The sequence below is a fragment of the Mustela nivalis genome (genome assembly GCF_964662115.1).
Source record: "Mustela nivalis genome assembly, chromosome: 11".
NCBI lineage: Eukaryota > Metazoa > Chordata > Mammalia > Carnivora > Mustelidae > Mustela > Mustela nivalis.
In genome coordinates, this window is record NC_139030.1 from 10,909,622 (window position 1) to 10,931,929 (window position 22,308).

General features: G+C 41.7%; 1 protein-coding gene across 9 annotated transcripts in view; it reads left to right on the plus strand.

The window, feature by feature from the left end:
• The window catches only part of CLASP1 (cytoplasmic linker associated protein 1), a 263,959-nt gene that overhangs the window by 155,821 nt on the left and 85,830 nt on the right, over positions 1–22,308 (plus strand). For 4 of the 9 annotated variants that reach the window (XM_082689813.1, XM_082689815.1, XM_082689816.1 and 1 more), the window contains exons 15-19: positions 1,024–1,083; positions 8,582–8,659; positions 10,394–10,561; positions 11,175–11,224; positions 12,070–12,240. In XM_082689813.1, coding sequence (XP_082545939.1) covers positions 1,024–1,083; positions 8,582–8,659; positions 10,394–10,561; positions 11,175–11,224; positions 12,070–12,240 — 527 coding nt within the window. Of the gene's footprint in view, positions 1–1,023; positions 1,084–8,581; positions 8,660–10,393; positions 10,562–11,174; positions 11,225–12,069; positions 12,241–14,045; positions 14,094–14,572; positions 14,597–22,308 lie in introns of all 9 variants that reach the window. The other 5 variants (XM_082689808.1, XM_082689809.1, XM_082689811.1 and 2 more) reach the window with 2 other exon arrangements.

The following is a 22,308-nucleotide window of genomic DNA, read 5'->3' on the forward strand; positions in this document are numbered from 1 at the left end:
AACTGTTCCTTGTGTGTCTTGCTTGATGGTGTATGTCTTGGTTCCCATTGTTATCCGTACCATCTAGGGTAGGGTTAGGGTTTATTAAAGATTTATTGAGTAATTAATTATATGGATTATGAGGTTTTGAATTGGGAGGACCATGGGAATGCAAGTCTGGTCATTAGAGAAAAATTACCCTCTGGTTTGTTACCTTGAGTAAGTTTCTAAGACTATGAAGATTTACTGCCACAAGGATAAACAGCCTGGACTTCTGGAAAGTTATAAAGAGGTAGAACTCGAAGTGGTGATGTAATCCAAAGGAGATGAGACCAGAATTGTTTCACTGCACAAATCAGGCCAAGAAAGATTACAAAAGTGAAATGGCTTGACAAGAAAGGAGGTTGAAAGATTGAAGAGGGAATTAGAGGAGTAGTTAGAGAAAAATCTATTTTAAGCACTACCTAGGATCTTCTTGGGAAAATTTGGAAAGCACTTTGTTTTTCAGGACTTTTTCCCCCCTTTTTTGCACAAGGCATTCTGTGAAATTAGTGCAAAGACCAATTCCCTGGTTCTGTAATAATATGCGCTGATCTTTTTTGCTCATGTATGTCCTATTTTAACATATTATTTGAGGTAGTATAAAAACAAAGGACAGCAATAGGCCCTTTCAGTAATGTTGCCACGAAGCTCCAGTTTCTGATTTGAGGGGAACTTTTATATCCTCTTATATCTGTATAATTACATATATAATACATATAAAATTGTGTGTGTGTGTGTGTATTTTATATATATATATATATATATATATATATAAAATAATCTATATAATTTTTCTTTTCTGATCACCATAGTTGCTAAATTACTTTTACTTGCTTGAGTTTTTAGTCAATGCTGATTCCAACTGTATATTCCATTTTTTGAATCCTCATAATTAGAAGAAATTTAACAGGTCTAAAAAGTAGTGTGGGAATTAAAAAAAAGCTTTTGTTTTCACTAACATAAAAATGACTGAGTTACCTATATTTCCTTTACACTTTTTAGGCGCTGTTTTGAATTTTTAGATTTACTTTTACAAGAGTGGCAGACACATTCACTGGAACGGTAAGCATTTGATTTGCAGGTTTATTTCCTCTCTGAAATGAATTTTGAGATTTAATGCCTTGACAAATGGCCCAACCTGCTTTTTATAAGAATGGAAGGAGTCTAAGCATTTGTTTGCACGACTACATCTGTTACTTCGTGAGGCTCATAATATTGGCAGAAACGTTTAGTGAATTTCATTGATTGCAGTTTTAGTGTGCCTAGAGATGTGGACAGATGTACACCATGTCAGCTAAAAGCCGCGATTAACCTTTTCTTTAAATTAGTTTTTAACTCCAATATAGATAACCTGCCATGTTATTTTAGGTGTAAAGCATAGTGATTTAGTAGGTCTGTACATTAGTCAGTGCTCATCTGACTAATTCACTCAGTAAGTGAATTCTTAATCCCTTTCACCTGTTTTACCCATCCCCCCCATGCCCCTTCCCTTTAGTAACCATCAGTTTGTTCTCTGTAGTTAAGAGTCTGTTTTTTAGTTGACCATTTTCTTTGTTTCTTAAAGTCCACGTATGAGTAAAATCATATGGTATTTATCTTTCTGTGACTGACATTTCACTTAGCATAATACTCTCTAGCTCCATCCCTGTTGTTGCAAATGGGAAGATTTCATTTGTTTTTATGGCTGAGTAATACTCCATTGTGTATCTATTCGACATCTTCTTTATCCATTCATCGCTTCCATAATTTGACTATTCTAAATAATGCAGCAATAAATATAGGGGTGTATGTATCTATTTGAATTAGTGTTTGTATAGCTTTTGGGTAAATATCCAGTAGTGGAATTACTAGATTGTATGGTATTTCTGTTTTTCATGTTTTGAGGAACCTTCATATTGTTTTCTGCAGTGGCTGCACAGTTTGCATTCCCACCAACGGTGCATGAGCATTCCTATTTCTCCACATCCTTGCTAACACCTGTTGTTTCTTGTGTTTTTGATTTTAGCCATTCTGACAGGTGTAAAGTGGTATCTCATTGTGGTTTTGATTTTCATTTCCTTGTTGATGAGTGATGTTGAGCTTCTTTTTATGTGTCTTTTGGCCATCTGAATGTCTGTTTTGGAGAAATGTCTGTTCACATCTTCTCTCCATTTTTTAATTGGATTATTCTTTTTTGGGAGGGTATTTGAGCTGTAGCAGTTCTTTATATATTTTGAATACTAAGCTTTTATTGAATATGTCACTTGTAAATATCATCTCCCATTTGGTAGATTGTCTTTTGATTTTGTTGACAGTTTCCTTTGTATGCAGAAGCTTTTTATTTTTATATTACCCAAGAGTTGATTTTTGCTTTTGTTTACCTTGCTTTAAGAGACATCTAGAAATATGTTGTTACAGCCAATGCCAACAGTTATTGCCTGTGTTCTCTTCTAGAATTTTTATGGTTCCAGGTCTCCTATTTAGGTCCTTAATCCGTTTTTTGGATGTTTTTCTTTTTTTCAAGAGGGAGAGAGAGAGAGAGACATGCACACACACAGGGGAGAGGGAGAGGTGAAGAGGAATAGGGAGAGAGAGAGAATGAGAAAGAAAATCTTAAGCAGGATCCATGCTCAGTGTGAAGTCTGACATGGGGCTCTGTCTCACAACCCTGAGATCATGACTTGAGCTTAACTGACTAAGTCATCCGGATTCCCTAGTCCTTAATCCGTTTTGGGTTTATTTTTGTGTATGCTGTGAGGAATTGGTCCAGTTTCATTCCTTTGCATGTAGCTGACCAGTTTCCCCAGCACCATTTGTTGAAGAGACTGTCTCTTCCTGTTGTGTATTCTTGCCTCCTTTGTCGAAGATTAATTGACCACATGATCATGGAATTATTTCTGGGCTCTCTATTGTGCATTGATCTATGTGATAATTTTTGTGCCAGTACCATACTGTTTTGAGTATTACAGCTTTATGTAGTATATCTCGAAATCTGGAATTGTGATACCTCTAGTTTAGTTGTTCTTTTTCAAGATTACTCTGCTTATTCGGGGATTTTGTGGTTCCGTACAAATTTTAAGATTATTTGTTCTAGTTCTGTGAAAAATGCTGTGTTGATATTTTGATAGGGATTGCATTAAACATAGAGATTGCTTTGGGTAGTGTGGACATTTTAACAATATTTGTTCTTGGGGCGCCTGGGTGGCTCAGTTGGTTAAGCATCTGCCTTCGACTCAGGTTGTGATCTCAGGGTCCTGGGTCCTGCTTCAGTGGGAGTCTCTTTCTCCCTTTGCCTATTTTTTCTTGCTTCTTGAGGTTGACCTATATTCTAAAAACTTCTCTCCTAGACCAGCTTGTATTGCAGCCCAAAGATTCTGGACTGTTGTATTTTCATTTTCATTTGTCTCCATGTATTTTTTTAATTTCCTCTTTGATTTTGACCCACTCATTGTTTAGGAGCACGTTATATAACTTCCATTTATTTGCAGTCTTTCCCAATTTTTATTGTGGTTGATTTCTGATTTCATAATGTTATGGTTGGAAAAGATGCATAGTCATAGTAGGAGTTTGATCTTTTTCAATTCATTGAGACTTGTTTTGTGGCCTTTATGTGGTATATTCTGGAGAATGTTGTGTATGCACTTGAAAAAAAATGAGTATTTTGTTACTTTAGAATGGAATGTTCTGAATATATCTGTTAGAGCCTTCTGGTTCAATATGATATTAAAAGTCACTGTTGCCTTGTTGGTTTTCTCTTTGGATGATCTATCCATTGATGTAAATGGGTTGTTAAAGTCCCTTGTTATTATATTACTATCGATTACTTGTCTTTGTTTCTTATTAGCTGTTTTATATGTTGGGATGCTCCCATTTTGGGTCCATGAACATTTACAGTTGTTACATCTTCTTGTTGGATTAGTCCCTTTATGATTGTATACTGCCTTTTGTTTTGAAAGATTATTTATTTAGAAAGAGAGTACGAGTGGGGGTAGTACAGGGAGAGAGGGAGAGAGAATTGCAAGCAGGTTTCATGCTCAGCACAGTATCTGATGTGAGGCTCAATCCCACAACCCTGAGATCATGACCTGACCAAAACCCAAGAGTCAGATGCTTAACTGACTGAGCCGCCCACGTGCCCCAGATTGTATACTGTTTGAAAGTCCTATTTTCTCTTTTTTTTTTTTTTTTTTTTAAAGATTTTATTTATTTATTTGACAGAGAGAGATCACAAGTAGATGGAGAGGCAGGCAGAGAGAGAGAGGAGGAAGCAGGCTCCCTGCTGAGCAGAGAGCCCGATGCGGGACTTGATCCCAGGACCCCGAGATCATGACCTGAGCCGAAGGCAGCGGCTTAACCCACTGAGCCACCCAGGCGCCCCCCTATTTTCTCTTTTATAAGTGTTGCTGTTCCGGCTTTCTTCTCACTTCCATTTGCATGGTAGATGCTCTTCTGCCCCTTCACTATCAATATGTATGTTGTGTCTTTAGCTCTGAGTCTCCTGTAGGCAGCATATAAATGGGTCTTGGTTTTTATCCATTCTGTTACCCTGTGTCGTTGGATTGGAGGGCTCAGTCCATTTACATTCAGAGTAGTTACTGATAGGTAGGCACTTACTGCCATCTTGTTATTTGTTTTACAGTTGTTTATGTGGTTCTTCTCTGTTCCTTTCCGTTCTAGCTCTCTTCTCTCATGGTTTGCTGACTTTCTTTAGTGGTATACTTGGTTTTCTTTCTCTCTCTCTCTTTTTTTTGTATATGTATTACTGGTTTTTAATTTACATATGCCATTTTATGCATATGGCATCTAAAGTTGATGGTTGCTTAAGTTTGAACCCATTATTTATTCATCTGTTTCCACATTTTAGGTATATGGTGTCATACTTTATATCCTTTTAACTTGTGAATCCTTTGACTGATTTTTATAGCTATACTTAATTTTACTGCTTTTATGCTTCCTCCTTTTTTTACTCCTGCTTATGGCCTTTCCTTTCCACTTAGTGAGCCCACTTTAACATATAGGGCTGGTTTTGGGGTTATGAATTTCTTTAACTTTGATTTGTCTGGAAAACTCTTTATCCAGCAAGGCTATCTTTCAGAAGAGGAAAGAGAATATTCTTGGCTAAAGGGTTCCCTCCCACCCCCAGCACTTTGAATACATCATGCTACTCCCCTCTGGCCATAAAGTTTCTGAAAAATCAGCTGATAGCCTTAAGGAGTTTCATTTCTATGTAACTATTTTCTTTTACTGCTTTTAAAATTCTCTCTTTATCACTATGTTTTGCTATTTTAATTACTGTGTCTTGGTGTGGACCTCCTTGTGTTGTTTTTGTTGGGAGCTCTCAGTGTCTCCTGGATCTGGATTTCTGTTTTCTTCCCCAGATTTGGGAAGTTTTCAGCTATTCTTCAAGTAAATTTTCTGCCCCCCTTTCTCTCCCTTCTCCCCTGGGATAACGTATAACATATAGCAAGTGTTACTGTGCTTGATGGTGTTGCTGAATTCCCTAAGTCTGTTTTCATTTTTTGTTTTTTTTTCTTTCCTTTCTCCTCTTCAGTTTGATTGCTTCCCATTATTCTGTCCTCCAGTTGCTGATCCATTCTACTTCTCTAGTCTATTGTTTATTCCATCTATGATATTTTTAATTTAGTTATGGAGTTCTTCATCTCTGATTGGCTTTTTTAAATGTTTTCTGTCTCTTTATTAAGGTTCTTACTGGGGTCCTCCACAATTTTTTTAAAGTCCAGTGAGTATCTTTATGATCATTCCTTCGAATTCTCAATCAAGCATATTGCTTATCTCCATTTTGCTTAGGTCTCTTGCTCTGATTTTTTCCTTTTCTTACACTGGGAAATATTCCTCTTTCTTCTCACTTTGTCTAACTCTGTGTCTGTTTCTGTGTGTTAGGAAAGTCTGCTCTGCCTCCTGCCTTATGAAGAAGAGGTCCGTAGTGCCCTGCAGGGCGTTGTCCCCTGTTCACCCAAACTGGCACTTGCAGGGGGGTCTCCATGTGAGTTGCATGTGCCCTGCTGTTGTGGCTGAGCCACTTTTTCGTTCAGTCCAGTCATCCGCAGTGGCTCTGCCTGTTGTGGGCAGCATTGGGTACCCATGTTGTTAGGGGGCCAGTCTGGGCCGTCCTGGGCTTGAGTCACATTCATATCAGGCATTTGCCAGAGATGCAGTAGCACCAGACTTCTGGGACTTTCTTTCTGCTATGCCCTGAGAAGCTTTCGTTGGTAGGTGATGCCTACAGTTAGAGCTGCTGTCTGGATCCAGTCCGCTGCTGGGACCACAGTCCGGCTGGGGTGGGTGGTTATCTCCCCCAACCCCCAAGTCAGGGGTCACTTTGCAGAGGGGCCAGTCCATCCCAGCCAAGCCTGTGGCACTGGTTTGGATGTGCTTCGGCCAAGGATCTGTTAGAGGGGAGAGGGACCCACAGTGCAGGCAGTGTTAGCAAGTTTTTCGTGGGTCTGCTGTGGCGGAAATCTGGATCCAAGGCCTGGCCTGAGGGGTTATGTCCGCAGGAGAAGGCAGGCATACTGTTACCAAGATAGGTGGAAAGTGTTGGCATGGAGCTTGTTCCTACAGGTGTTCATGTGTCTGGGCAGAGGGTGGAGCAGGGAAAAATGGTGTCCATCAGCTCCTTTGTCCCTGGTGAAGTTTCCCCAGAATCCCCACCCCTCTGGCTCATGCTCTGATGTGAGTAAAGAAAGCTCCCTTGTGTATACCGCAGGTGTTTTTCCAAGTGCTGCTTCTATTACAGTATCTCCAAGGGGTTGTTTGTTGTGTTCTTTAAGCATGGGGACTCAGTTTCCTATTTCCCTCCTACAGATTTTAAAGTTTTAAAGTGTTAAGCTCTGCTGATTGTAAGACCTCACAAAATTATGCCCTTCTGGCATTCATGTGGGTTCCCCATGCCTGGGGTGCTTGGTGTGAGGGTTTGATCCTCTCCCCTCTGTGTGTCCCCAGTATTTCTCTCTCCTATAGAAAGTTTGTGGGCTTGTTTAGCTCCCTACCCCATCTGTGTGCTCCCTGCCTTCTTCAGTGTGGCCTTTTCTACATTTAGGTGTGCAGAGTCTGGTCTGCTAATCTTCAGATGTTTCTGGGTCATTTACACTGATGCAGGTGATACCTAGTTGTATCTGTGGGAGGAGATGAGTTTAGGGGCCTCCTACTCTGCCATCTTCCCCCGAAGTCATCCACAATTAATTCTCGACTCTCATCCTGGCGCCCGACAGTCGTCCATTCCAACCAGGAAGATGTTCCAAGCTGCTCTTGGCAGGCCAGGTATAACTCTTAGATCCTTAAAGGAGTTTCACTCATCTCACAGTTCTTTTTGATCTCCCAGTATCAGAAAGTCAGCAGTTTTCTCTTTATTTAGGTTGGTGTTGGTACGTTTCACATCATCATGGTGAAAGGTAGGATTGTGGCAGAATTCTTGAAGAAGGATGTCTCTTAATTTAAAGATTCTTTCTTTGCCGTTTTTAGTTCTTTTGGATTAGAGGTGCCTATTATTCCTGGTGAGTTAAAATTGGAGAGCTAGATGATGGTGGTGTGCCACCCAGTTTTGAATGTTACATATTCTGAGAAGCTGTACAGCATACTAATCATTTTATTAGTGACATTTTAACGAAGTACTTTTGGGAGTCCCATTCCATACTGCAGGGGGCAGAGAGTACACAAAGCCATTCCTCCTGGAGGTAAAATTTTCATCTGCAAATACCTCGAATCTACAAGATAGTCATGCATTCTTTTATCTCTTGGTTATTGTATCCTCTTTATTTGGTGATAATTTTGGAATTTAGAGGTGGAAAATGGAAGGGGGGTTTAATGTGAGGACATGAGGAGAACAGTCATGTGTTAAGAACTCACACATAGCCTCGTGTATTTATCCATTCCCCTCCTCGCTCAACATCTGCCTCTTAGCGGGTACACGCTAAACTGTTACTGAATGAAGGAATGAGGCAAAGACTGAGCGGGCCATAAGATGGTAACTTACTCTTTGTTCTGTGAGACTAACTCATTGCAGCCTTCTCTCTTTTCTTAAAAATCTGTTAAACATTCAAAGAGACACTTTAATAACTTGCTCTCAGCCAGGGCAGAACATAAACTAAAGAGAACAGCTATTTATAAAATTGTGACATGATTTTATAAATTTGTTCATGTTGCATAGCAGAACTTGAAAAACATTAGTTACAGAAATGTGATGCAGGTAGCCTCTGCAGCATTCTGATGATTATTACCTCATAATTTCTGTAGAAACTGCTCCCCGCCATGGAAAGGTAGAGCCTTGTAGCCTTGTTCCTTGGGTTGCTAAAAAGTTGAGCTAAATAAGTATGAAGTAAGAAGACTCAGCCATTATCTTAAAAACTTGGGGTACTTAGGTGGGGGCAGCTGGTGGAGGGCAGGGGGACCCTGGGACAGAGGTAGAAGTTAGGAGAGTAGCGGGGAAGGGAGCTCAGATGTCTCAGCTTCGTGTTGGTTGACTCACTGGGCACAAGTGCCAGTCTGAAGTTCTCACACTTGTTTTTATCCACTTAAGACTACATGTTAATGATTGTTACTGCTTTCTCTTCTGAATGTCTAGACATATATCAGTATTAGCCGAAACAATAAAGAAGGGAATACATGATGCGGATTCTGAAGCAAGGATAGAAGCCAGAAAGTAAGTATTAACTGTACACCACTTGTGTTTAAATTCACTCTTTTTAAGTTTCAGGTGTTATTTAGATTGTGTTTTTAAAAACTCATTAAACTGCATGAATATGTTTCATTGGTGGTGACTTTGAAATATGACCTCAAAAGGCCATGCCATGCTATTTCTCTGCATTTTTGATTAGAAGGTTCAGGTGCCCAGGCCTGAAAGACTGACCGATAGTATGTGAATATAAACAGGACTGAGGGATGCAACAGCATGCTCATTTTTAAATTTATGACAAATGATTATGTGAATCAGAAAAGCATTTGTGTGCACACTCAGCATATTTTCTTCCTCATGAGGCTCTGTTAGGAGCCAAGTCATAATCCAAAGGGACCTTTTGCTTTCCTGGGAAAAATCGCAGTCCCAGAGATCCTTCCCCTGTGACGGTCTCTTTGCAGGTTTCAGGTGGCTGCCAGGGAAGGTGTGCAGGTGGTGAGGGGCAGGCGGGTTGGGGAGATGCTGGGGATTCCTGCAGAGCGCATTCCTGCAGCGCTGACTTGCAGTTGCCAGGCCACTCGCAAAGCACTTCTGCCATCAGGCTGGTCACGCTTCGGTCACAAGGCAGTGACCATGCAGTCCGTGCCTCCTGGGAATAATTTTGTCACTGTGACTGTAAACGCCAGGAGTCAGATGCTGAGACTTAGGCCGTCTTGGGCTGTGTGTGGAGGAGTGCTGTGAGTGATCTGTGCTTTCATAACGACCGGCTCTTGTATCAGACACAGGTAGCCTCTTTTCTCACTCACCTGGAATATTAACATCTCACTTAGTGGCAGCGGTACCTCCTGACCAGATCCCTGTGGCTCTTGGACTGCTCTCTCCATTAAATTTTATTCCCCTGATTTCTTTTTTTTTTTTTTTAAAGAATTTATTTATTTGACAGAGAGATATAACAAGTAGGCAGAGAGGCAGGCAGAGAGAGAGAGGAGGAAGCAGGCTCCCCGCTGAGCAGAGAGCCCAATGCGGGACTCGATCCCAGGACTCTGGGATCATGACCTGAGCCGAAGGCAGCGGATTAACCCACTGAGCCACCCAGGCGCTCCTATTCCCCTGATTTCTGAGGCTTTCGGAGGACCTCACTGAAACACTCGAGAGCTTACCAGCTCAGCTAGTTCCTGCCAAAACGAGTGACGTAGTTAGTTGCTCACAACTCTTAGAAATAGACTTGGCAGTGACATACATAGGCTGTTTATATTCTCGTATGCATTCTTCCTCTTCCCAATTTTTTCTAGTTCTCTGGTCATGCCTGCAATACAAATTTCAAGTAGCTCAGAACATCTTTGTGCCTCTCTTGTGCATGTTGTCTGAGGCGCCTGTAAATACTTCTGATTGATGAGTGTCAAATCACTTTTATAAAAGCTGCCATGGATGAGCCCTGTCCGTATTGTGAACCTAGTTCTGGACATTTTAGCTCCACTGTCCCGAAGGCTCCCCAGTCTTGCAAGTTAGGCCCTTTAGTTTCCATTTTATAGGGGAGAATGAGATGCAGAGAAGCCCAGGAACTTGCCCCGTGTCAGAAGAGCCAGTACAGTGTGATCAGGGTCCATCCCAGGCTGCCTTTGTCCACCCTCCCTCACCTGGTGCTGCTTCTAGGGGCGCTGAACCACAGAGCGCAGTCCTTGACCACCTTGCAGGGGGGCCATGGAGTTCAGTGGGAGCCCTGTGCAATCCTGACTGTAGCACACTGCGTGTCTCCCCTAGGTGCTACTGGGGTTTTCACAGTCACTTCAGCAGAGAAGCAGAGCACCTGTACCACACCCTCGAGTCCTCCTACCAAAAGGCCCTGCAGTCCCACCTGAAGAACTCCGACAGCATCGTGTCTCTGCCGCAGTCTGACCGCTCATCCTCCAGCTCTCAGGAGAGTCTGAAGTAAGCACTTTAGCCATCCTTTTTCATTCGTGGGAGAGTTTGTATGGAAGGATTTGCTACATGACACAAATTCCAGCTGTGTTTTTTTTGTTTTTGTTTTTTAATGTGTACGTGCCTGTTCTAGTCCCCCTCTTTGTTCAGATGGGCTCTGCTCCTAGGTAAGATGCTGTGGAGAATGGTAGGGAAAAGGCGGCCTCGGTCTCAGCAGTAAGTAGTGTTGAGCTAAATTCATAAGGTAGCTCTAGAAGACAGGCTTGGAGTGAAATAAGTGAATTATTCACAGGGTCTTCTAGGAGAATATGAGTGTTCACTTGGAGACGAGTCTGGAAAGGGGGAGGGTGTTAGAAATCTGTGAGTAAATGTATTATCGTCCTCACTCTGGATTTCTAACTTCTGTTTTGAGTTAGGACTTCTCTCTAGATGTTTGGAAGATAGTCTGAAATAGAATGTTAAAGCTTTGACGTCAGGGGTTTATAAGATTGTGGTCCCAATTACCCTAGAAATGCAGAAGACTCTGAAATAATTCCTTCGTTACTGTAGTTTCCTGCTGTTGACTATACTTGTGTGAACACGGCAGAGCGCACATTTGATATGCATGTACGTTTATTTTCAGCCGACCGCTCTCTGCCAAAAGAAGTCCTACTGGAAGCACCACCTCTAGAGGTAAGACTGAGTGCCATGATGATGGCCATCTTGGGGCAGCCTCTGTTTCTGTGCAGCGGCGGCTGCTCCGCCACTGGCAGCCAGTCCCCTGCTTTCAGGGGCCCTTCAGGTTTGCAGAGCCTTCTGCTGTTGGTCCTCTGGTTGTGCCCAGCACAGCTCTGCTGCCCTAGCGGCCCAGAGCAGTGAGGAACATGTGTAGAAATGCAGCCCTGGGACCTTTCCACTTGTTCCGGTCACTGGACAGGAGAGTGAGGACAGCTGGTGACGCCTCGAGCAGCAGCAGCAGCAGCAGTGTGATGGCTGATAGAGGTGGGAGAGTAGAATGTTCCCCGAGAGCAGGAGGGTAATTGGAGTCAGGGTGCCTAAGCAGGCACAGGGTGAGAGACTGGCCAGATGTGCATGCTTTTTCATTACCTCACTCCTCACATTAACCAAAAGAGGGGCCGTTGCTTTGGGGTTTATAGTCTTTGGTTACAAGAAAACAAATGGAATGGGTATGTTGGTTGTAGTCACTTAATTTCCTTCAGCGCTGGCTGAACTATCTTCAGTGACCAGGAGATACAGCGTGTCATTGCTTATGCACCCCAGCCTTTGTTAAAACTTGCTAAAGAAGCTTAACTTCTTTACTCTGACTCAGTTAAGTATCCCAGCTCTTGATTTCAACTCAGGTCTTGATCTTAGGGATGTGAATTCAAGCCCCACATTGGGCTCCATGCTGGGCAGGGAGCTTACTTTTAAAAAAAAGAAAAAAGAAGAAAACTTAAGAAGAGCAAAACAAATTTTAACAATGCATGTTTACAATTCTAGTGTAGTCCCTACTGATGTTTTTTTCCTTACCACTCAAGCTTCTACAGTTAGTACCAAATCCGTGTCAACGACTGGGTCCCTCCAGCGGTCTCGAAGTGATATTGACGTGAATGCAGCAGCCAGTGCCAAGTCTAAGGTGTCCTCGGCCTCGGGCGCTACGCCTTTCAGCTCTGCAGCGGCCTTGCCTCCCGGGTCATACGCATCCTTAGGTAACCAGACTCCCACCTCCTTCCTCCTGCAGCTCTGCTGTTAGAGATTACAGTTAGCCCTGCTCAGATTTATTTAACAAATTATAAAACACAGTCACTGAGATTTTACTGTTCCAGGGCTGGTATTTAAGTATAAGTAGCTCTGTGTGGTTACTGCTGATTCCCAGCCACCCTTTGTTGAGTGTTCCCTTTCTCTGGAGCATCGTCCCTTTCAGTGACGAGTAAGTACCTGTGGGCTCACACACAGTGTGTCACATCCTTCAGCTTCACTTCTCCCTTCGTGGCAGCCCGGCCAGCACCTGCACCACCTCCCATATTGCCAAACTGGCTTTTACCCCCTCGTGCCATTGGTGGGGCAGAGTCAGAGGGTTTAGTGAGGGAGTCACCAAAGACTGTTGTAGTTAGGTGTATCCCAAATTAAGAATACGACTGGGGTGGCAGAGGTGTGGGGTGCAGGGACCCCAGCAGGGGGCATCTCTAGAGAAATGTGGTGGATTCTGTAGAACAGGGTTGGTCTTGCATGTGTCACCTTGGGAGGACAGTGTACTTTAACAATGGCCAAAGGATTTTTAAAAAACTATTTTTAAAACAGTTCATATCTGACAGAATGGAATGTCAGTTTTTCCACAGACAACTGAACACCCGTATGTGAGGCTGATCACTGGTTATATTTTATTTTTGTTAGAGCAAAATCATTCAAGCCAAAATCTGGGGACTTTGCTGGATGGGTTTTATTTTGCATTTTATGGAAATTGAATACATACAGCTTAAGCTTCATGGAACATTGAGACTGAATCACTTATGTGGTTTACAAACCAGTTCCAAAGTCATTTCTGAAACTAATGTTCTGAGCATGGAAGCCGAGTGAGACAGCACCGAGAGGTGATTACGGGCCTGCCACTGATTAGCTTGGTGGCCTTGAATGGGCCTTGCAGTCTCTGAAGCTGGTTTCTCCACCTAATTAGTTGTGGTAATAGTCACCCAGCTCAGACACATGTGAGGGATCAATGAATGGATATAAAAGTCCTTTGTAAACTATTGTCCTGTAAGGTGAAAGAAAACCAGATTGTGCTAGGACCATTACAGTGAGAAAGGCCTGTGTTCTGGAACATCAAGTCAGTTAAGTCATTCTTATTTTCTCTAGGGAGATACCTCAGACACAGGTACCTTTTGATTAAAAAACCCACTGAGTGTTCTTGCTTTCTAGCATTTTAGTACTGTGGCATCACCCCGGAGTGTTAGGACGTTAGATTGGTAGGTAGTCGTGGAGTAAGGGGGAAGTCAGTATGACTCTCTCCTGGGTAGAGTAGCTCTGTTTGCTTTCGGTCAGATCTGAGTATGTACCCCATGTTTCAATACATGTGATCCGCCTTGAGTGTTTGTCATCAGTATTTGTTTCATCGCTTGAAAATTTGAGTAAAACCCATCTTTTAGAGTACTCAGTAGTCTTTGTTTCTTTGTGCGTATTTGGGATATTTTAATAGGAACCATGTAGACTTCCCCCCGGTACTTGTAACAGCACTCAGGTCTTTTGGCCTGATGATACAGAATTGACCTCTTAAAACCCTGAGGATAAATTTTCAGCCCCGCCTTAGCTCTTCTTATCACAAGACTGGAATAGTCCATTCTCTCCCAAGAGAGTGACTCCCCCTGCTTGCCTCATGTTTTGAACCACAAAACAACAAAACCCCCAGAAATTTAACATAATCCTACTGAGGAATTGTTACGATTACTACTTGGGGTGGCATGTTACATCTGTACAGAAGTGTAGCATCGAAGCTGACAATCCTTTTCCGAACTTCTAGAGTCCAGACACATGAGGGAAGATACGGAGTCCGTAGGCCTTGACGCAGGTACCCCGCTGTACAGCTTCTGCTGCTCTTTGTAGTTGGGATAGGCGTCATTGCTAGAGCCAGCTTCTGTCAGCTTCCTACTCGCCTCTGTTCTTTGGGTGACTCTTCAGTACTTTAGTGTTTGGTTTCTCCCCCTCACACTGATGGTACTTGGTTCTACGAGAAAGAAACTCTGAAGAGGATGAGGGTTGGCTAAAACAGAAAATCAACACCTTATCAACCAAGGGGCTACCCTGGGTTGCCATGTTTCGTTTTGTTTTCCAAAAGCCAAAAGCCACATTATACTAAAGCTGATTTTAATACAAGGCACACTTATTCGCTTCAGAATCTGCTTTGCTGTTGAACTTGTTTCTTTTTTAGTTTTATTTTAAATTGTACTTTTGCTTTTTTAGTAGCTAATAACATTCTGCTTTTTAATTTTTTTACTGTTACTAACTGTTCCCTGTTATCCCTTCCCTTGTTTTTTAATTTGCTTAAAGACGGTACTTCCACTAAAGCGGAGGGTAAGCGGTTTGTTTCTGTGATTGAGGTGTGTCTCGCCTTTACCTGTCCTCTGTGCTCACTGAGTGTTGCCTGGTGCCCACTCGTCCTCACCGAGGTCCCTGCATGACACGTTGCACGTTCCTCCCACTCTTCTTCGTTCTGTTTCCCCGGCTCTTTGCCTTTCCTTGACCTGAGTTCTCCTTTCCTCCCTTGTTCTGTCATGATTCTGGTGATTTTGTCACTCAACGTGTGCTATATGTGGTTTCCAGCGCCCAGCCCACCCCGGCCAGGAGCATCGCCAAGACTTTGTGTGCTGCCGTCCTGTGGGCTGCTCGTCTCAGATTTTGTTACTCCCCAAGCATTCCCTTTGTAACTCTTTTTCTTTCTCTTTACTTTTGTACTTCTGTGGGCCTCTCAGGATTTGCCTTTCCTGTTTTGAAAATAAATTCAGTGTCATTATTTAGGTGAAAGGCTGGTAACAGTTTCAGGTAATTTACAGAAATTTTAAACAATGCTTTTCTCTTCCCTAAAGATGCTACTGAATTATACGATATCATTTTTATTTGTGTCCCCGACACGTACCCCATTCATCCATCGACCCTTGTTCTTCTGCTTGCCAGCTGTGTATTAAATGCATTCCATGTGCTGTGTTTGGCGCTATACACAGGATCTAGCATGGAGAAAGAAAAACACGCCTCCAGATCCACTGTGGTTTCTTTTTATGCCATTCTCCAGAAATTCTTCCTGATTTTACATTCTCTTTTGACTTTCAGACCTAATCATATCAGTTTGTACAGGTCTTTCATTAGCACATGCTAGATGAGACGAGACTATCCCTTTGCACAGTCTGGCTGGAAAGCAGGATAATGCCTCAAGTAACTGAAATTTAGAGGAACCTCATCTGCTTCAGTGGCTTAGACCCACAAACCTTCACCGTAATGATTTAACAATTAGAAGCTGCTTGTTAACTTGCATACATTATTTAGCTGTTCTAAAAAGGTAGCCTGCAAAGTGGACTGGTGCTATCTTTATACATGCAGTTCATGGTACTTTTTAATCGATACACTACTTCCTCAGGGTACCTCCTTAAGGAAAAGTTAGGAATGGAGTTTTTTTTAAAGGATGAGCATAACCTCAAGGTCTGTGTTCTTCGAATTGAACCTCATCACAAGAATTACCAGAGTCCTGGGTCTTTCCTCCTGAAATCCTGATTAAGTTTGAAGGAACAGTAGAATCTGAATTTTCAGTAAGCCCTGCAGGGTGATTCTTCGGGGTGGACAAATGTGAGAAGTGAAAAGTTCCCCAAATGAAAAATGGACAAGAAGCCTGTCACAATGAGGATCTCCTTCCTGAGAGTAGCAGACTCTTGGGGCTGGGTGTGATTTCCTGCATTTTTTAGCCCATAACGAGTAATTGTACATTTCTCCTTCCCAAAGAAATGATCCTACGTTATTTCTTCAACCTAGATGAAAGAGGAGTGGAGTGTGGAATTCTGGAATGTAGATGGAATGGGAGGACGGTCCGAGGGAGATTGTTTTTTTTTCCAGATGCTTGAATTTCATACGCTTATGTGACAGAGTTGAAATCAGCCTGCTGTTTTCCCCAGCGCTGGGAATTTTTCACCTTTCTTTCTTTTTATCAGTTTTTTTCTTACCAGTGCAGAGCAAGGTCAGAAGATTGCCTACCCAATTACTGTGCCAGAGACCGGGGATGAGGCATCTCTTTCTAGTTTTTGCCATAGGGAAGGTGGGAGAATGAGATGGGGCCCTTTCGTTGTATCAGGTTCAGAATCCCATGGAAGACAGGAAGACAGCCTTAGTGAGGGGAGCCGGTGAGCCTTGTTCCCTGCGTCCAGGGGCACGCAGCCTGTCAGGGGCGGGACATCAGGCCTCCCGCCCTCGGTGCCCACGAGAGGGAAGGGATAGAGTGCAGGGGACTGCCTGCTCCAGCACACCTAGCACACTCTGGCTGTGAGGCTGTGAAACCTAGCCCTGCTTGGAAAAGCCACACACGGTTCTTAGAAAAAGGCATGAAACATCATGACTCTCAGGAAAGAGTAAATACCATGTGGTCCTGAGTTTCCTGTTTGAAGTTTTGGAATCCTTATGGGCATTTTAAAAATTTGTTAATAGTAATCTTGGGAAGCATTTTCCTGTCTACTTCCTGAGACCAGAAGAGACAGGTGCTTTCATCAGTAGGAGACAGAGATATGACTGGGAATCAGTCGTTGGATGCTCTAAATTCAAAATTCACATTTGAATTCTGGCCACTTCATTAGTGGAGGTATGGAGCAAATACATCTCCTGTGGGAGTTTCTTTATCATACCCAACAAATAGCCTTGTTTACATTTACAACTAGTCAGAAAATACTTTTTTGCGAAGAACCCATAGAAACTCATCTTGTGGACGAAAGTTTATTTCCAGGTTATCTTTGTGTAATTTGGGGGGATTTAGAAGGACGCATTTATGTTGTTGGTTCTGCTGCTCGTGGAAAGTCTGTGATGGGATGCTTCGGCTTTGAGTCCCATCTAATACTCAGGATTTTTAGTTAGTATGGTTTAGGAAATGCCCTATTCATATTTTTTCCTGGAACACATAATTTTAAATGAAGGGTTACTGGGCTTGAGTGACCCATGGGAGCTGATGACCTACTGATCACATCAGAGCATAGATGATCATACATTATTAAGTCAAAGATGGTTTTGAGATTACAAAATCAAGATAACCATATAGCCTTGTCTGCTCTTCAGGGGAAGGAACTTAGATTTTAGTTCACTTTTACTGGTACATAAAACATTTGGTATTGCTACATATTTATTCAAGAGCTCTGAATTTTAAATGACTGACTTTTTCTTACACAGTGGAAAAAAAAATAGGTGTCTGTCGGAGTAAAAGAGTATTAAGGTTCTTTTAGTTTTATCTTTAAAAAACATGAGGAAAATTTCCTTTGGGGGAATGATACTTGTAGGTAACAGAATTTATAAGGGTTCGACTGCTTAGATTTTGGTTTTATCAAAATTGCCACCTATGAGTAGAGGTTGGTTTATTTGTGCCCTGAAGCCATGAATTTGTAAAGCAGATAGGTATGCCAAAAGGCTCCAGTGTGATGAATGGAGATTTACATACAAGACCATTTAATCTTTATAACCTCTAAATTGAGAATAGCCTGAAATTCCGAAACATAAGGGGACAGAAACCCTAGTGGCATGAGGCTGTCTGATAAGTGATTTTTTTAAAAAATTGCCTTAGATTGAATGTAGGAAAACCAGACCTACAAGTTAAACTGGGTACATAGGTTTCATTTCCTATTTTGAGGGCTCTTCTAGAAGAATGGTGGTGTGGTTGAGAGAAATTCTTCAGGAGCTCTTTTAAAAAGCTACTCAATATGGATGTTCTGTCTTCATTCTGTGAAAGTCAAAGGCTGTTCTCTTTCGGCTCTTTGTTTTTTTCTGGGTCTGCTTTTCTTTGGATGGGTGTGTTTGTTGCTTTTCCATCTCCAGAATATTTTTTTTTTCCTGTTGGTTTAGTTCTCTAATACCTCATATTTCTATTTCTCTTATATACCTTTTTTTTTTTGTCATGTCTACTTTCTATCTCTGTCGTAACACAGTATGAGTGAATATGAATGTTAGTAACAGGTATAGAACAAGTATATTTTTACTCTGTTGCATTTGTTGAGTAGATTTTGTTTTTCTTAAAGACCATGGATTATTTTATATCATTTCTTTAAAACATATAATGGCGGGGCGCCTGGGTGGCTCAGTGGGTTAAAGCCTCAGCCTTCAGATCGGGTCATGATCTCAGAGTCCTGGGATCGAGCCCTACATGGTGCTCTCCGCTCAGCTCTCTGCTTCCCTTCCTCTCTCTCTGTCTGCCTCTGTCTGCTTGTGATCTCTTGTCTGTCAAATAAATAAATTTTGAAAAAACAAACAAACAAACATAATGGCACTCAAAAAACATGAGGTTCACCAAATTAATAAACCCTCTCCTTACAAAAGAAAGCTATATCTGACTACAACACAACAGAGACCCTTTTAACTCCCCACAATTGATTTTAAGGGTGCCCTGAGGTCTTAGTGACTCATGTGAGTCCCTGTGGCAGAGAAGAAACAAGCCGTTGTGTTCCCCCCAGGTCAGAGGTAAGGTTGGCATTGAGCTGGCATTGTCTAACTGCTATAGATCCATGAAAGGGTAGACTAGGAACAAAAGCTCTTTATCTTCAGGTTGACATGGTATCTCCTAACTTTGTCCTAGCCAGAGGGAAAAAGCCAGTCTCGCCTCATTTGTAACTGAGCTCTCTTCTCACTGAACTGTGGTTTTAGTTCTCGTTATCTGTGGTGTCTGGGAAACCCCAGCCTGGTGAATTAAAGTGGTCTGGGCTTATAGCCCCCAAGCGTGCTGGACAGGAGCAGTGAACTTATATAAAGGAAGGCAATCAAATCTGGTTCCTCAGGATTCCCACAGATTAAAACACGTCAAATGTGAGCTCATAATTGGTGATTACATCTATAATGAGTGAGAACAGCAGAGGAAAAGAATACAAATGCATTTAATCCTTCAGCGTCTTTTATGTAATATGAAATTATTACAGTTAAATGCTTAAAAGAAATAAGCTTGCATTTTTAGCAATATGTAGAATTCAGTAGTCTGACTGACCACCCTCCTCATTGAGAACACATCACTGATCTGGGATAAAAGCCATGAACCTACACATCTCCCGACCTAAGCAGAAACAGGAACCCTAGCAAGAGGGGGGAAATGTGGTTTGCAGCCTGAGATTTTTGTCTGAATGTCTGAGATGATGTTGGGCATTTCCTTTGATGGGTATGCAGGTTATGAAGGACAAGAGGTAAAGTGGAGCCTACCCAAGACCTGATCATGACTGAGGAACAGAAAGTTAAGTCCACTAAACTAGGAGGGAATTTTGCCCATTTCTCAACCTTGATACTGGGTAGAGGGTGGCAATAATCTTCCCTCAGAATTTGCAACCATAAATTGCACTTTTATGTAGTTTTTGGATCAGAATTTACACTTTGTGGTCTGAAAACCCAAATAGATAAATCATATTAAAGTGGTTGTGGATTGCTTATGTCCACAAGACGCTAGCAGAAGCCAACATAAATCCTCGTTGGAAGAATACAACTTCAGTTTGGATCTTAAAGAATTTCTATAAAGTTCCAAGAAAAGGAATCATTTCATTGTCTTAATATTTAAAGAAATAAAAAGAAATTATGGGAAGACCAGCAAAGGAATAAGAGACTATAAAGAATGACCAGGTAGATTTTGAAGAATAAATGGATCTTCTAGAAATGAAAATACAGCAAACTATTAAAATGAACTCAGTGGGTAAATTGAGCAGCAGTATCATTGTAGCATAAGAGAATTCATGAATTCAAGACAGGAAAGTACTGTCCAGAGTACAGTGCGAAGGGTAGAGTTGAAATATGACAGATACAAAGTTATGTGGAAGGTGGTGCAGACATTTAACAAAGAGAGAATTGGCTGGGAATTCTCCAGAATTAATCAAAGACTCGAACCCACAAACTCCAATAACCCAGCAAATCCCAAGCAAGACAGACAAATGGTGAAATGGCAGAATACCACAGACTGAAAAAGAACGTATTAAAGCAGCCAGAAAGACAGAGCGACTACCCACAAAGGAAAGCTAGAGTTTACATACAAATAAAACTGGGGAAATCTCTCTGGGTAAGATAGATGGAGCATATCACCATCCATGTCCTGCTGCTCATTTTGCACTGCAGTTTTTAAAGATGCTATCATACAGGGAATCTGGGTAAGGAGAGCACAGGCTCCCTCTTCCATCTTATAGATGCATCAGCATCTACAGTTACTCGAAATGAAAAGTTCAGTTTAAAAAGAGAGGGGTATTAAAGAGGGCACATGGGAAGAGTGCTGAATGTTCTCTGCAAATAATAAATTGGAACACTACATCAAAAACTAATGAAGTACTGTATGGTGACTAACATAACATAATAAAAAAAATAAAGTTCAAACACATACAAAAAATAAGAGGTTTTCAAATTCCCGTTTTCCCAAAAGTATGATTTCACTGAAGTTGTGTTTTTAATAATGTTATTTTAATTTATGAGACCTTAAAAGATAGTAAAGCATAACCTTAAAAAAGTAAGACAAAAGAAGGAAACAGAAGAGGCTAAAAGGAAAATGAAAAGACAAATAAGTGTGATATAAGATGGTAAAAATAAGCTCACATGAGCTAAACTTTGCAGTTAAAATAGATTGTTAGACTCGATTGTTTTTAAAGATCCAGCTATGTGAAATTTAAAGGGACAAGCCTTTTAAAAGATAAGGCTGCAGAGGGCGCCTGGGTGGCTCAGTGGGTTAAGCCGCTGCCTTCGGCTCAGGTCATGATCTCAGGGTCCTGGGATCGAGTCCCGCATCGGGCTCTCTGCTCAGCGGGGAGCCTGTTTCCTCTTCTTCCTCTGCCTGCCTCTGCCTGCTTATGATCTCTCTCTGTCAAATAAATAAATAAAATCTTTAAAAAAAAAAAAAAAGGCCCCTGGTTAAAAGATAAGGCTGCAGATAGAATAAAAGACAAAGGATAAGAGCTGCAAAGTAAAAGGAAGCTGTTGAAAATCTGTTACTGGGGCTCCTGGGTGGCCCAGTTGGTTAGGTGACTGTCTTTGGCTCAGGTCATGATCCTGGAGTCCCAGGATTGAGTCCTACATCAGGCTCCTTGCTCAGCAGGGAGTCTGCTTCTCCCTCTGACCCCCCTCTCATGATCTCTCATTCTCTCTCTCTCTCTAAATAAATTTTTAAAAATCTAAAAAAATCTAGTAATAACAAAAAATAAGGAAAAACCTTTACTTTGAAACAAAGAGGATTACTATATAATAAAAATGAGTAGATCACAAAGATGTAATCATACTGAATTTTAATGATTTTGATAAAAATAGCGTCCGGGGTGCCTGGGTTAAAGCCTCTGTCTTCAGCTCAGGTCATGATCCCAGGGTCCTGGGATCGAGACCTCACATCGGGCTCTTTGCTCGCAGGGAACCTGCTTCTTCCTCTCTCCCTGCCAGCCTCTCTGCCTACTTGTGATCTCTGTCAAATGGGTAAATAAAATCTTAAAAAAAAGAAAAATAGCCTCAAAGTACACTGAAAAGCATTTGCAAATTCACCTTTGTAGTGAGTGATCTACAAAAATATAAACTTCTAGCTCTTTTCCTCCTTGGCTGTTTGAGGCTCAGTCACCATCATGAATGACATAGTTAACTATCCAGACCAGGAAGTTCCATGACCGACCCAACTATTTCAGTGGAACAGAAGGTCACTGATGTTCTTCATCCCAGAAAGGCATTGGTACCTAAGACAAAAATTATGGGGAAAACTAGTCAAAAATGTATCAGACCACATCAGATGTCATCTTTGTATTTGGAATCAGAACCCATTTTGGTTGTGGCAAGACAGTGGGCTTTCACATGATTTATGATTCCTTGGAATATGCAGAGAAAAACGAAGCCAGACACAGATTTGCAAGATGTGGCCTATATGAGAAGAAAAAAGTCATCAAAAAAACAACGAAAGGAATGCAAGAACAGAATGAAGAAAGTCAGGGATTCTAAAAATCATTGTTGGTGCTGGCAAAAAGAAGTGAGCTGGAGATGGGGACAACAGAAGGAGTAAAGATTTTGTGGTAACTGTGGGGATTGTGCAGATTTTTTATGAGAGGATTAATAAACTAAGAACTTTC